The 14,470-nt window shown below is 44.3% G+C and overlaps 1 protein-coding gene and 4 non-coding genes across 5 annotated transcripts; all 5 read left to right on the top strand.

The window, feature by feature from the left end:
- The first annotated feature begins 720 nt into the window (after positions 1–720).
- Positions 721–3,090, top strand: LOC125507398. The gene is made up of 4 exons (XM_048671977.1): positions 721–850; positions 1,604–1,658; positions 1,715–1,962; positions 2,771–3,090. The coding sequence occupies exons 1-4, from the start codon at positions 721–723 to the stop codon at positions 3,040–3,042; spliced, it is 705 nt and encodes a 234-aa protein (XP_048527934.1). The 3' UTR covers positions 3,043–3,090.
- On the top strand, positions 2,093–2,183 carry LOC125511923. The gene has a single exon (XR_007285192.1). It is a non-coding gene; the product is annotated as a small nucleolar RNA SNOR75 (small nucleolar RNA).
- Positions 2,279–2,365, top strand: LOC125511909. Its single transcript, XR_007285179.1, has one exon. It is a non-coding gene; the product is annotated as a small nucleolar RNA SNOR75 (small nucleolar RNA).
- Positions 2,428–2,494, top strand: LOC125511751. Its single transcript, XR_007285103.1, has one exon. It is a non-coding gene; the product is annotated as a small nucleolar RNA Z105 (small nucleolar RNA).
- Positions 2,593–2,673, top strand: LOC125511729. Its single transcript, XR_007285084.1, has one exon. It is a non-coding gene; the product is annotated as a small nucleolar RNA SNORD18 (small nucleolar RNA).
- Positions 3,091–14,470: the final 11,380 nt, after the last annotated feature.

The following is a 14,470-nucleotide window of genomic DNA, read 5'->3' as shown; positions in this document are numbered from 1 at the left end:
AACTTGTTGATTTGCTCGGGCGTGATTGAGAAGGCCCCGATCTACACTTCCACCAAGGGATTTTCAATTCCCCCACTCATCCCTAGCGGATCTTATTACTCTTGAGTGTTTGAGCACCCTAGGCGGTTGAGGTCACCACGGAGCCATAGTCCATTGTGGTGAAGCTTCGTGGTATTGTTGGGAGCCTCCGATTAAGTTGTGGAGATTGCTCAACCTTGTTTGTAAAGGTCCGGTTGCCGCCTTCAAGGGCACCAATAGTGGAATCACGACATCTCGCATTGTGTGAGGGCGTGAGGAGAATACGGTGACCCTAGTGACTTCTTGGGAAGCATTGTGCCTCCACACCGCTCTAACGGAGACGTACTTCCCCTCAAAGGAAGGAACTTCGGTAACACATCCTCGTCTTCACCGGATCCACTCTTGGTTATCTCTTACCTTTACTTGTGCAATCTCTTTAGTGTTACTTGTTTGCTTGTTGTTATTGCATCATATAGGTTGCTCACCTAGTTGCACTTCTAGACAACTACTTTGATGCAAAGTTTAATTTGGTAAAGAAAAGTTAAAAATTGTTAGTTGCCTATTCACCCCCCTCTAGTCAAACCATATCGATCCTTTCAACCTCCGAATCCGAGCAGATCCGAAGCACTGCGCAGCACACAATCTCCGGTCGACGTCCACCGACTCCTCATCGTGGTGCAGCAGCCGCCGCGCCTCTCAAACATGCGCGGACCCTGCCAGATCCGCGGCCTCTCCTGTCGTAACCACGCCGTGCACGCCTCCCCGCGACCGAACGCGGCCGCACAGCGCCAGATCCGCCGCGACCGCTCGCTGCACATCCGGCCGTCCCTGGGCTAGCGCCCCACGCCGCGGGACCCCACACCCGACCGCGTCAGCCCGCGCACCAAGCGTCGCTGCTCAGCCGCCACACTGCGCCGCCTTGTCGCCTCGCCGCGCCGCCCGCAGCGACCACGAGTTGGAGCTCCCCCGATGTGACGCGCCGCGCTGCGCGACCACGAGGAGGAGGAAGAGGGCCCTGCCATCGCCGAGCCGCGCGGGCTTCGCCCGGCGCCCCCTGCCGGCGGCGGCGAGGGGAGGGAGCGCCGGTGAGAGGCGCTGGCGGCTGGGCGGGGTTCACTCCCTGGTCGCCCGCGGGAGCGACCGAGGGGAGTGCTCGGTCCGTGGTAGTTGTTGTTTGTCCGAGTTAATCTTATGCGATTATGAATTCTGAGGTGCGCAGCTGTGATCATCTTTTTGAAGTTATTACCGTCATGTTTGTGCATTTTCATCAATTCTTTTGTCTCCATGACGTGTGTATAAACGAGCTGTTGAAGTCGGCAAGTTGCTATTCATCTAGCTCCAAAAAGAGCTTCCCTCCAGTGCATGCTTGCCTCCCCTGTTTCACTCTCTGAAAGATCTTCTCATGAAGTGCGACAAGCGGTCTCCTCAAAACCTTGCCAGTGGTGGAACATGATACATGATCTGCATCCTGCAAGTCGTTCAACTAGCTCCTCATCAACACATGGAGAACATCAAGCAGTCGAGCCACGGATGATTTTCATCTTGTTTTTTAGTTCTGAGATGAGAAATTTTTGTTTCTTTTTAGCAGAACCGATCAGGCCGAGTCAAGCAAGCGAGGAGGAGGCCCAGTTTAAGAACAGGTGAAGGGAAGCCCATCATCTTAGATGTGACCGTGGGCCGAGACGTTGGTTTGAAGGCCCATTAGGCCTGCGAACCAGAGACCGACCAAATCGGATCAGAACGCCGCTCAGCGGCTGATCCGAGCCGTCCACCCGCTAGGGTTTCCCCCCTTCCCAGCACCCCACCCCTATAAAGTACGAGTCCAGAGCCCCCGCCGCCAACAATCTACGGAGATCGGGATCGTCCACACCCTTCCGCCGCCGCCGCCGCCGCCGCCGCGAAAAGGAGAGCGAGGCCGACTCCGCCGCCGCGATGAGGGCCAAGGTTCGTACTGCCCTTCGTCTACCTTCTCTCCTATTAGCTGCTTCGCGACCGCGGTAGATCTGGGCATGTGCTAGTGTTTATCGAGCTTTCGTTCCTGCTGTTGCTGTTGCTCGATGTCGTAATTAGTGGTTCTCTGTGATGATCAACACTGATTAGATGTCCGATCCAATCCATTCCATTCAACCGTGGGGACAAAAATGAGGCAAATTTGTCTGAGAGAACCTGCTATTATAGTTCGATTTGCCTGTTCTCAGAGATTCTAGGATGTAGTTTCTGTTGACCGAGTTGATATTTTTTGCGCATGTTTGTTTATAGTTCTCTGTGATGATGAAAACAGATGACGAGTCCGATGTAATCCATTCTATAAAACCATGTGGACAATCGAGGCATTTGTCTGAGAGAACAGTGTTTTCTTTGCCAGTGTTTCTTTCTGGACTTGTTCTTTCTTTCGTTCAATTGCGTCGGTTGGCATGATGAGGATGACTATTGGCGTCTGATCCATTTGATGATAAAATCCTCCTACTCATTCTGAATGTTAAACCGACTGCAGATCTCTACTTTGCTTAGCTAGTTCTTTAGATATCTTAGTTTGGTTGTTTCCTATTTGCCTTTTCAACATTGTCAGTCTTTGGGAAATGATGAAGAACAATTGGTCCGTGTTTCTGAAAATCACGTGATGATATCCAATGAAACACTCATTCTTCTGATTCCAAAACAAATTGTACTTTCTTGTTATTTGGCCATGCATCTCCTAGAGTAGTACTACGCAATTTGTGCTGATGAACTGTGCGGTTACTTAAATTTGCAGTGGAAGAAGAAGAGGATGAGGAGGCTCAAAAGGAAGCGCCGAAAGATGAGGCAGCGATCCAAGTAGGCGCCTTGGAGTTGGGGAAGCATCATCCTACATCCAGGCTGCCAGGCATCGAGGGAGGACGGCATGGTCTAGTGATTCCTGGCGTGTTTGCTGATATGGCTGTGAAGCTGTTTTACCTGTGTTCTGTCCAATTTAGCTGTTTAATGCTAGTCTGGTTTTGTTCCAAGACTGAGTTTTATGTAATGTGGGATTATATGTGTTTGTGACTGAATTTTATGCAGCTATTAATTTTGCAGTACTCTTGATATATGTAATTCTGCCCTGCGTCCATCTTTTTTTTTGATGTGATGCTGTTCTATTTCTTTCTCATAGATGTTTCTGAAATTTTAGTTAATATCTGTTATGCCTTCTGAGTAGTTGTAAAGAACAGTCTATAGGTCCAAATGTCACATTCTGTAAAAAACTACTGCCTCCGTTCCGAAATACATGCATGTCTGAGATTTAAATGTGTAGCTTCTCCAACCATTGTTAGAGATACTGTGAAACTAAGTACTTTTCCTCATTGTACCTGAGCTGATCGACTTGGATACCAAATTCAGCATGCACATTTAACTTGTATGAGCTTCTCCATGCAAAATGCACCCAATGTATACGAGCTTCTCCAACAGATCTAGAAATGTTACCTTGGATGGATGTAAAGCCAAGCAAATTGCTTCCGTTTGTGTGGGTGTAAGATTACCGTTTGTGTGGGTGTAAGACGTTAATCTGCCTGACAGATTTTTCAAGTGTGTTTATTTAGGGCCTGAAACAACCGTTGTAAGACTTGTGATTTGGAATGTGTGTAAACACCTAAACTCCCCATCAACTCAGAGAATCTCCCCATAACGTATTTAGGGCATTTGGGGCCAGAAACACTGCTCCAATACCTGCCCTTAATGTAAAATTTGCTCCAAAATTTCCAGCGCTGCCCAAAAATACAGCATAAAGTACTGTCGCAAAACCGCCGGTCGGGCGTTTTCCACGCACCCTTCCTGCCTCTACACCTGCAAATCACCGTCGGCTGATCCAACTCTACACTTGGGCTGCTGTCGCAAAATCGTCGGTCGGGTGTTTTCCCACGTGCCCTTCCTGCCTCTACTCTTGCGAGCATCACTGCGGTTGATGCCTCCCCCAACTCTAGCGCCCCTCACCTCGTCCCCTCTTCCCTAGGTCCGATTTGATCTCTATCCCTGCGAGATTCGGCTCCGGCCACCCATCCAAGCTGAGCGAGCTCCATGGATGGTGGCGGAGCTTTGCTAGCACATCCAGACAAAGGGCTGGCTCCGACGCCTTCTTCAATGTTGTTGTCGAGGCCATGGCTAAGTTCTCAAATGCAATTGCGGTGACCCGGGGCTAGTGCGGCTCGGAGCTTCCGTTGTTGTGGGTTGAGCATGTAGGATTGTTTCATAGAGTAGAAATGCATTTCTACTGGGTTGCGTGGTGAGGATGTTTCGATTCCTTTAAAGTGGAAATTTCTCGTGCTATGACTTGAAGTTTTTTAATAGAGTGAATTGAGCTGAATTGCATGGCATGGGTAGTGACCAATTCTGTTGCTGATTGTAGCACGATAGTGCAGTTATTTTGTTTTGCCAAAAAAAAGGAAGTTAGATTCACCTTGGCGATTCCAAATAAAGCAAGTTAGCCCTCTTCCAAACACATTTATCATATATATTTTTTTGCGAAAGCAAACACATTTATCATATATTCCCTCTAGTGACCTAAATAATCTTATATTAGTTTACATAGAGAGTACAAAGCTAAATGAAAGCCTGATGGCTAGTTAGTGGTTTGTGTGGTGGTGCTGCAGAATGGGTTGTTGGAGTTTGTACGGGTCGTGGAGGTGCTGCTTGAATGCGCCGCTGCTAGTCCCGATGTAATTCATTAGTAAAGTTCAGTTTCCAGCTTTCCTTTTTCTGACGAAAGTGTAAGAGGCCAAGATGCAGGTGTTAGTTTTCAGAAAGTTCAGACTTTCAGTGTTCCTTTTACTGAAGAAAGTTACAAAGGAACTTCTTGTCAATTTCGTTTGTTATTCGCTGAAATTGTATCCCATGTCATTTTGGTGTGTAGTTCTGTGCAATACAAAGAAATTAAAAGAAGACACTCAAATTTAGTATCTACTTTGATTTTGTCGGTCTTCCTGTTAGATTTGGTTTTAGTAGTTGAATTTTTTGAGCAGCTGTTGGTGGAGAAGACACTCAAGTTCAGTAATTGAATTTTGTGAGCAGCTGTTGGTGGAGAAGACACTCAAGGAAATCTTGCAAAGTTTAATTTCTATCCATATGTGGAGAAGAAAGATGTGGTGCGATTGCCCTATTTTTATGGCAGTTGTTGGAGCAATGGTGCCCTATTCAATACCCCATTTTAGGGCAACTTTTGGAGACACTCACTTTCTCGTGCCCTAAAAACACTTTTTTGTATCCCAAATTTTACTTCAAGCAAATTTTGGTGCCCTATTATAGGGCAGTTATTGGAGATGCTCTGCTCTCAGCACAACTTGATATAGTAGGCTGGTTGTATGCTTTAATTCTTCGTGAATGTTTATAGTTGGGAGGCGTGGAATCGGTGAGAGCCTATGACGCGACAAATATGTGGTTTGACACACATAAATGTCATGATGCCCAAACTGAGCTCATTTATAGGTGCTGAAATATTATGGGCCCACACAAAACCATGCAATGCGGTGGGCAGCGGGGCACCTTCATGTCATCAATTCTCAACTGATAAACATCAATCTCTTCCGTGCCTCTCAATTTCAAATTATTTTCCTCTAGAAACGATGAGACAATCCATACATCAAGAGAGTAGAAAGTGTGTTCCATACGAGTTGCATAGGCTTGAAAGGCACCGGGAATTATTTTATGGGCCGCACTAGGTGTTGGCCGGTTTAAGCAATGGAAAAGATCGTCCACCTCCATAGCCGTCGGACTAAGACAAAGAAAGTCACTACATCTTCTTCACATGAGCAAACGAAGTTGCAACAAGCATGTTGTTGCACCCGTCTCTCTACAACAGAGGACTTGTTGCAAAAGGCTTCGAACTACGAACTAACCGTAAAAAGCCTCAAACCATTTTTCTCTTCCTCCGATCTATCTAACATGAGCCTTATTGTGCTTTGCCTTCTGCAATAAGAGAGTTGTTGCAAATTGTTTAATCTTTTGTTCTTTTTCTTTATTGCCTATCATTGCAACATAGGTCATGTCGTAGAATCCTTTTTTTTTTTTGCAAAAATAGAGGTCTTCTGCATATATAAACTTTTGCAACAGAGGTCTTGTTGTAGCTTTTTCTTCAACAAAGGTCAACCATGGGTGGGAATAAGAAAAAATATAGAGCGACGCATAGGGTCCACATAGGACACGCGTCTGCACACTAGAGGCGGCGGATGCCCCGCGATGGATAGGCCAGGTGAAGAAAATCGTTTCCTTTATTTTATCACGGTGTAGAAAGTTAAAACTATGCATCGTGTGACCAGTTTATCCACCCCCACCCCCATTAACTGACACGATAATTGCCCCGGATGGAAAGAAACCTTTCAGGTCATGCGGCTATTATAGAAACAAAAAAAATACAAGCTCCACAATCTGCTATCCGGTCATCATGACCCCAAATTGTACATAGCAATACCAATCTGTGGTTGAATGGTTAGGTGGACAGTGGTATCCCCAGTCCACCAGAGTTCATATCCTTTTGCTCACATTTATTGCTGGATTTATTTCAGGATTTTCAGCGATGCGCGTTCAATGGGAGGAGACGTTCCCGTCGACTACGAGACGCCTTTGGTGACTTCGTCCATCTCAAGATGATATGCCGCCTCAGTTTGTCGGAGGTACTCATAGTGGTAAGGTATGCGTGTGTGGGAGGGGCAATGAAGGCTGCGCGCATTCGGCTCGCTTCAGTGCTTGTAGTCGTCGCTAGGTGGTCTACATATCTCGATGTAATTTTTATTATTTCTGGTGTTTGTTGTACCACCATGATTGACGATAAATAGATTGGAAGTTTCTTGAAAAAAAAAGAGTGATGGTCGCTCGGGGAACCTTGTCCTTTTTTATAACCAATCTAATAAAGTGGTGTTGAACTATTCTTCCGAAAAATTTATTGATGCAATTGTTATGGGTGAAAATGATGCTTCATGGCGCTTGACAGGATATTATGGACAACCAACCTGGGATAGGAAGCACCTGTCCTGGACATACTTGCGCAACGGAATGCGGCTGGTCCATGGTTAGTTACTGTGATTTTAATGAGAGATTGGTTGCAAGTGAGAAGGAGGGTGGTAATGTTCGACCTCAACAGTTGATGCATAATTTCAGAGGTTGTGTGGACTTCAACAGACCACTGTTATTGGTGATCAGTTTACCTGGAGCCAGGGCATCACCAAGTAATGAGGCGTGTGCGGATAAATTGCCATATGCGTTGGTTCATGAGCACCGTGTCCATTCAGACCATTGACCTATTCTCCTTCATATTTTTTTAAAATCTGTTTTGTCTCAACAACCGAAGGCCCGAAAATAGTTTGAAGCCCGTTGGTTGTGTGAAGAAACCGTCAATGCGGTAGTCCAATTGGCTTGGGATCCAGCAAGCTAGGCCACCCTTGCCTGATTGTACCAAGGCTGTTCATAAAGATCTACACCAGAGGGATCTGGAGGTTCTGAAAGGCCCAAATAAGAGGATATCGAAGCTAAAAAAAGACCTTCAGAAATGGAGACAAAGTGATCTGACGGGGAGATTAGGGATAAAAAAGATCTTCAAATATTGATAACCTTCTTTTTGTTAGGCTAGATATTGAGAATCTTCGGTATCATGAAGAATTGTTTTTATAGAGAGGACGAGCTAATTGGTTGCTTCATGGAGATCAGAATACATCATTCTTTTCTTCATAAACTTGCTTCAAAGAAGAAAAAGGAAAAGTACATTAAGAGGCTACTTGATTATACATGGGTACGGAGAGAAGGTACAAATTATCTCAGTAGTTTGATTACAAGGTACTTTATCGATTTGTTCTCATCAGAAGTGCTCCCTCCGTTTCAAAATAGATGACTCAACTTTATACTAACTTTATATAAAGTTGAGTCATCTATTTCAAAACGGAAGAAGTAGTTGATTACAAGTTACTTTAGAAACAAATGAGTAGCAACTACATCAGACCGCAACAGCGTGTTGTTTAGGGGTGGAAATTGGTAGCGGATAATCCGAAATATCCGATATTCGTATTCAAGAAAATGCCTATTTGTATCCGAAACATCCGCATCCGAACCAAAATGGAAATGGAAATTATCCGTATCCGAATTTATTAAACAAATAAAAAATAAAATATGGTAGGAGATTTTGAGACAAATATGGATATGAAAGTGGATATATCCGTATCCAAATAAAATTATGGGAGGTAATTTTCAAATTTCTAGACTCAATATTCCAATTATCCAACATAAAAGCCAAATAAGTGGTCAAATTTTACTCTTTATATGATTAAACTTATAAATTATTATGCATTACAATAGTATTTATTCATAAACCTATTTATCATTGACTTATTGTATGTCACAAGTTGATTATTTCAGTTCACATAGCTATCGACTGATTTACTTAAGCAATATGTTGATATTATTCGTATCCGTTCCGAATCAAGAAAATATCCGATACGTATCCGTATTTGAATAATATCCAAGCCGCATCCGTATCCGATAACATCCGTATTCGAATTCGTATTCGTTTTGAAAATATGAAAATGGAAATGGCAAGAGCACTATCCGATCCACATCCGATCCGTTTCCACCCCTAGTGTTGTTCAACTATATGGGATGAAGTTTGGTCCATAGTTTTTAAATAAGACTTGGCTACACCGGTATGGTTAGTCCTGGCGAACCAATATGTGGTTGAATGGTTAGGAGCACAGTGATATCCCCAGCCCATCAGAATTCAAGTCATGATGCTTGCATTTATCCTGGATAGGCGCTTATGGTGACTTTGTAAAATTTAGATAATATACTAACTTAGTCTTTCAGAGGTGCTCATAGGGATAGGGTGTGCATACGTGCATTCACAAGGGGTGAATATATGCGCGTATAAATATATGAGCACTTACGTTTATACTGTGTTAAAAACAATATAATTAATGGTGAATGTGCTGCACCACCAGTTGCGCACCAGCGCCATCACGCTGTACTAGATCATAAAGGTGCGCGTTGCGGCGCCCGCCCATCTTAGACACATCTTAACAAAGGAAAAAAGATGTCTTAACGAAAGAAATATAGAAACATCTGACCAATTTCAGTTATATGTACCACATGGAACCATCACAAGTTGGTTCTATCTTCAGCCAGAATATTTATATATTCACAAATTCCGTGCATCTGATTAATGACAATAGAGGGCCAAGTGATGGTTTGTATAGCATATAAACAATTGATGCAAATTGGTAGAACTGTTATTGACATCCCAAATAAAATGATCTTCAAAGAACTTATGTGTGTTCCATGTCTAAAGGACTCACTTCTCATCCTTTTCATTATAGTAATGATTTCAAAGGAGCTCAAAGCCTTAGGCATAGGAGAGAAAATAAAGAGCAAATCATGTTCTATGGTCAACGAAACAAAACAATGTGTGTGCATAATCCTGCAAACTTCCGCATGAGAAATAATGATTTACCTTGTTAGACCCAGCCTGCTGTACCTTATGCAGTACATGTTCTACTATGTTGGCATTCAATTCAAAGAGGGAAAGGACCACCAAAAGAAATTAAACGCCATACAACATACATATGAGCATGCAAGAAATTGGCAGTATAGCAGAGTTATAACTTATACTAGTAGAATGCCCGTGCGTTGCTACGGGCTACAACACACATAAATGAATTAAATAAATGATTAAAGTCGTCTTTAAATTCGAAACTCATTTCTTCCTCATACGTCCGGTGCCCAACGGGCTCCCCAAAATTCAACCGTCTGGACAGTCCAGACTTTCCGAAATCCAGATCATATGTGGGGGAGAAATGTCATTGTCCGGACTATCCGCCATTTGTTATCTCCAACCCACGGGCGCAACACAAAACCCCCATCCCACGACAAAAACTTCGGTATTCCTGTCTGACTCTCCCCTTCCCGCTCGGTTTCCCATTGTAGTGAAGGAAATATGCCCTAGAGGCAATAATAAAGTTATTATTTATTTCCTTATATCATGATAAATGTTTATTATTCATGCTAGAATTGTATTAACCGGAAACATAATACATGTGTGAATACATAGACAAACAGAGTGTCACTAGTATGCCTCTACTTGACTAACTCGTTAATCAAAGATGGTTATGTTTCCTAACCATGAACAATGAGTTGTTATTTGATTAACGAGGTCACATCATTAGTTGAATGATCTGATTGACACGACCCATTCCATTAGCTTAGCACCCGATCGTTTAGTATGTTGCTATTGCTTTTCTTCATGACTTATACATGTTCCTATGACTATGAGATTATGTAACTCCCGTTTGTCGGAGGAACACTTTGGGTGCTACCAAACGTCACAACGTAACTGGGTGATTATAAAGGAGCATTACAGGTGTCTCCAAAGGTACATGTTGGGTTGGCGTATTTCGAGACTAGGATTTGTCACTCCGATTGTCGGAGAGGTATCTCTGGGGCCCTCTCGGTAATACACATCACATAAGCCTTGCAAGCATTGTAACTAAGATGTTAGTTGTGAGATGATGTATTACGGAACGAGTAAAGAGACTTGCCGGTAACGAGATTGAACTAGGTATTGGATACCGACGATCGAATCTCGGGCAAGTAACATACCGATGACAAAGGGAACAACGTATGTTGTTATGCGGTCTGACCGATAAAGATCTTCGTAGAATATGTAGGAGCCAATATGGGCATCCAGGTCCCGCTATTAGTTATTGACCGGAGATGTGTCTCAGTCATGTCTACATTATTCTCGAACCGCAGGGTCCGCACGCTTAACGTTACGATGACAGTTATTATGAGTTTATGCATTTTGATGTACCGAAGTTAGTTCGGAGTCCCGGATGTGATCACGGACATGACGAGGAGTCTCGAAATGGTCGAGACATAAAGATTGATATATTGGAAGCCTATGTTTGGATATCGGAAGTGTTCCGGGTGAAATCGGGATTTTACCGGAGTACCGGGAGGTTACCGGAACCCCCCGGGAGCTGTATGGACCTTAGTGGGCTTTAGTGGAAAGAAGAAAGGGGCAGCCCAAGGTGGCCGCGCGCCTCCCCCCTCCCCTAGTCCTATTAGGACTAGGAGAGGTGTCCGCCCCCCCTCTCTCTCTTCCCCCCCTTAAGGAATCCTATTCCAACTAGGACTGGGGGGGGGGGGAATCCTACTCCCAGAGGGAGTAGGACTCTCCTGGCGCACCCTCCTTGGCCAGCCAGCCCCTCCCCCTTGGTTCCTTTATATACAGGGGCAGGGGGGCACCTCTAGACACACAAGTTGATCCTTGAGATCGTTCCTTAGCCGTGTGCGGTGCCCGCTGCCACCATATTCCACCTCGATCATATCGTTGTAGTGCTTAGGCGAAGCCCTGCGTCGGTAGAACATCAAGATCGTCACCACGCCGTCGTGCTGATGGAACTCTTCCCCGACGCTTTGCTAGATCGGAGCCCGGGGATCGTCATCGAGCTGTACGTGTGCTAAGAACTCGGAGGTGCCGGAGTAACGGTGCTTGGATCGGTCGGATCGGGAAGACGTACGACTACTTCCTCTACGTTGTGTCAACGCTTCCGCAGTCGGTCTGCGTGGGTACGTAGACAACACTCTCCCTTCTCGTTGCTATGCATCACCATGATCTTGCGTGTGCGTAGGAATTTTTTTGAAATTACTACGTTCCCCAACAGTGGCATCCGAGCCTAGGTTTTATGGTTTGATGTTATTTGCACGAGTAGAACACAAGTGAGTTGTGGGCGATATAAGTCATACTGCCTACCAGCATGTCATACTTTGGTTCAACGGTATTGTTGGACAAGACGACCCGGACCAACATTACGCGTACGCTTACGCGAGACCGGTTTCCCCGACGTGCTTTGCACATAGGTGGCTTGCGGGCGACTGTCTCTCCAACTTTAGTTGAACCGGGTGTGGCTACGCCCGGTCCTTGCGAAGGTTAAAACGGAGTCTATTTGACAAACTATCATTGTGGTTTTGATGCGTAGGTGAGATTGGTTCTTGCTTAAGCCCGTAGCAGCCACGTAAAACTTGCAACAACAAAGTAGAGGACGTCTAACTTGTTTTTGCAGGGCATGTTGTGATGTGATATGGCCAAGACATGATGCTAAATTTTATTGTATGAGATGATCATGTTTTGTAACCGAGTTATCGGCAACTGGCAGGAGCCATATGGTTGTCGCTTTATTGTATGCAATGCAATCGCGATGTAATGCTTTACTTTATCACTAAGCGGTAGCGATAGTCGTAGAAGCATAAGATTGGCGAGACGACAACGATGCTACGATGGAGATCAAGGTGTCGCGCCAGTGACGATGGTGATCATGACGGTGCTTCGGAGATGGAGATCACAAGCACAAGATGATGATGGCCATATCATATCACTTATATTGATTGCATGTGATGTTTATCTTTTTATGCATCTTATCTTGCTTTGATTGATGGTAGCATTATAAGATGATCTCTCACTAAATTATCAAGAAGTGTTCTCCCTGAGTATGCACCGTTGCCAAAGTTCGTCGTGCCCAGACACCACGTGATGATCGGGTGTGATAAGCTCTACGTCCATCTACAACGGGTGCAAGCCAGTTTTTGCACACGCAGAATACTCAAGTTAAACTTGACGAGCCTAGCATATGCAGATATGGCCTCGGAACACGGAGACCGAAAGGTCGAGCGTGAATCATATAGTAGATATGATCAACATAACGATGTTCACCATTGAAAACTACTCCATCTCACGTGATGATCGGTTATGGTTTAGTTGATTTGGATCACGTGATCACTTAGAGGATTAGAGGGATGTCTATCTAAGTGGGAGTTCTTAAGTAATTTGATTAATTGAACTTAAACTTATCATGAACTTAGTACCTGATAGTATCTTGCTTGTTTATGTTGATTGTAGATAGATGGCTCGTGCTGTTGTTCCGTTGAATTTTAATGCATTCCTTGGGAAAGCAAAGTTGAAAGATGATGGTAGCAATTACACAGACTGGGTCCGTAACTTAAGGATTATCCTCATTGCTGCTCAGAAGAATTACGTCCTGGAAGCACCGCTGGGTGCCAGGCCTGCTGCTGGAGCAACACCTGATGTTATGAACGTCTGGCAGAGCAAAGCTGATGACTACTCGATAGTTCAGTGTGCCATGCTTTACGGCTTAGAATCGGGACTTCAACGACGTTTTGAACGTCATGGAGCATATGAGATGTTCCAGGAGTTGAAGTTAATATTTCAAGCAAATGCCCGGATTGAGAGATATGAAGTCTCCAATAAGTTCTATAGCTGCAAGATGGAGGAGAACAGTTCTGTCAGTGAGCATATACTCAAAATGTCTGGGTATAATAATCACTTGATTCAGATGGGAGTTAATCTTCTAGATGATTGCGTCATTGACAGAATTCTCCAATCACTGCCACCAAGCTACAAGAGCTTCGTGATGAACTATAATATGTAAGGGATGAACAAGACTACTCCCGAGCTCTTCGCAATGCTGAAAGCTGCGGAGGTAGAAATCAAGAAGGAGCATCAAGTGTTGATGGTTAACAAGACCACTAGTTTCAAGAAAAAGGGCAAAGGGAAGAAGAAGGGGAACTTCAAGAAGAACAGCAAGCAAGTTGCTGCTCAGGAGAAGAAACCCAAGTCTGGACCTAAGCCTGAAACTGAGTGTTTCTACTGCAAGCAGACTGGTCACTGGAAGCGGAACTACCCCAAGTATTTGGCGGATAAGAAGGATGGCAAGGTGACAAAGGTATATGTGATATATATGTTATTGATGTGTACCTTACTAGAGCTCGCAGTAGCACCTGGGTATTTGATACTGGTTCTGTTGCTAATATTTGCAACTCGAAATAGGGACTACGGATTAAGCGAACACTGACAAAGGACGAGGTGACGATGCGCGTGGGAAACGGTTCCAAAGTCGATGTGATCGCGGTCGGCACGCTACCTCTACATCTACCTTCGGGATTAATATTAGACCTAAATAATTGTTATTTGGTGCCAGCATTGAGCATGAACATTATATCTGGATCTTGTTTGATGCGAGACGGTTATTCATTTAAATCAGAGAATAATGATTGTTCTATTTATATGAGTAATATCTTTTATGGTCATGCACCTTTGAAGAGTGGTCTATTTTTGATGAATCTCGATAGTAGTAACACACATATTCATAATGTTGAAGCCAAAAGATGCAGAGTTGATAATGATAGTGTAACTTATTTGTGGCACTGCCGTTTAGGTCATATCGGTATAAAGCGCATGAAGAAACTCCATACTGATGGACTTTTGGAACCACTTGATTATGAATCACTTGGTACTTGCGAACCGTGCCTCATAGGCAAGATGACTAAAACACCGTTCTCCGGTACTATGGAGAGAGCAACAGATTTGTTGGAAATCATACATACCGATGTATGTGGTCCGATGAATATTGAGGCTCGTGGCGGATATCATTATTTTCTCACCTTCACA

This window comes from Triticum urartu, chromosome 5 (genome assembly GCF_003073215.2).
Source record: "Triticum urartu cultivar G1812 chromosome 5, Tu2.1, whole genome shotgun sequence".
In the NCBI taxonomy this organism is placed as follows: domain Eukaryota; kingdom Viridiplantae; phylum Streptophyta; class Magnoliopsida; order Poales; family Poaceae; genus Triticum; species Triticum urartu.
This window is presented reverse-complemented; position numbering and strand designations above follow the sequence as displayed.

What these genes read in the sequence shown, in the direction of transcription:
- LOC125507398 (XM_048671977.1), top strand. Translation starts at nt 721, where the DNA reads ATGCGCGGACCCTGCCAGATCCGCGGCCTCTCCTGTCGTAACCACGCC. An exon ending in GCACATCCGGCCGTCCCTGG is followed by an intron (nt 851 to 1,603) that starts GCTAGCGCCCCA and finishes GTTTCTTTTTAG; the next exon opens with CAGAACCGATCAGGCCGAGT. An exon ending in CCGCCGCGATGAGGGCCAAG is followed by an intron (nt 1,963 to 2,770) that starts GTTCGTACTGCC and finishes TTAAATTTGCAG; the next exon opens with TGGAAGAAGAAGAGGATGAG.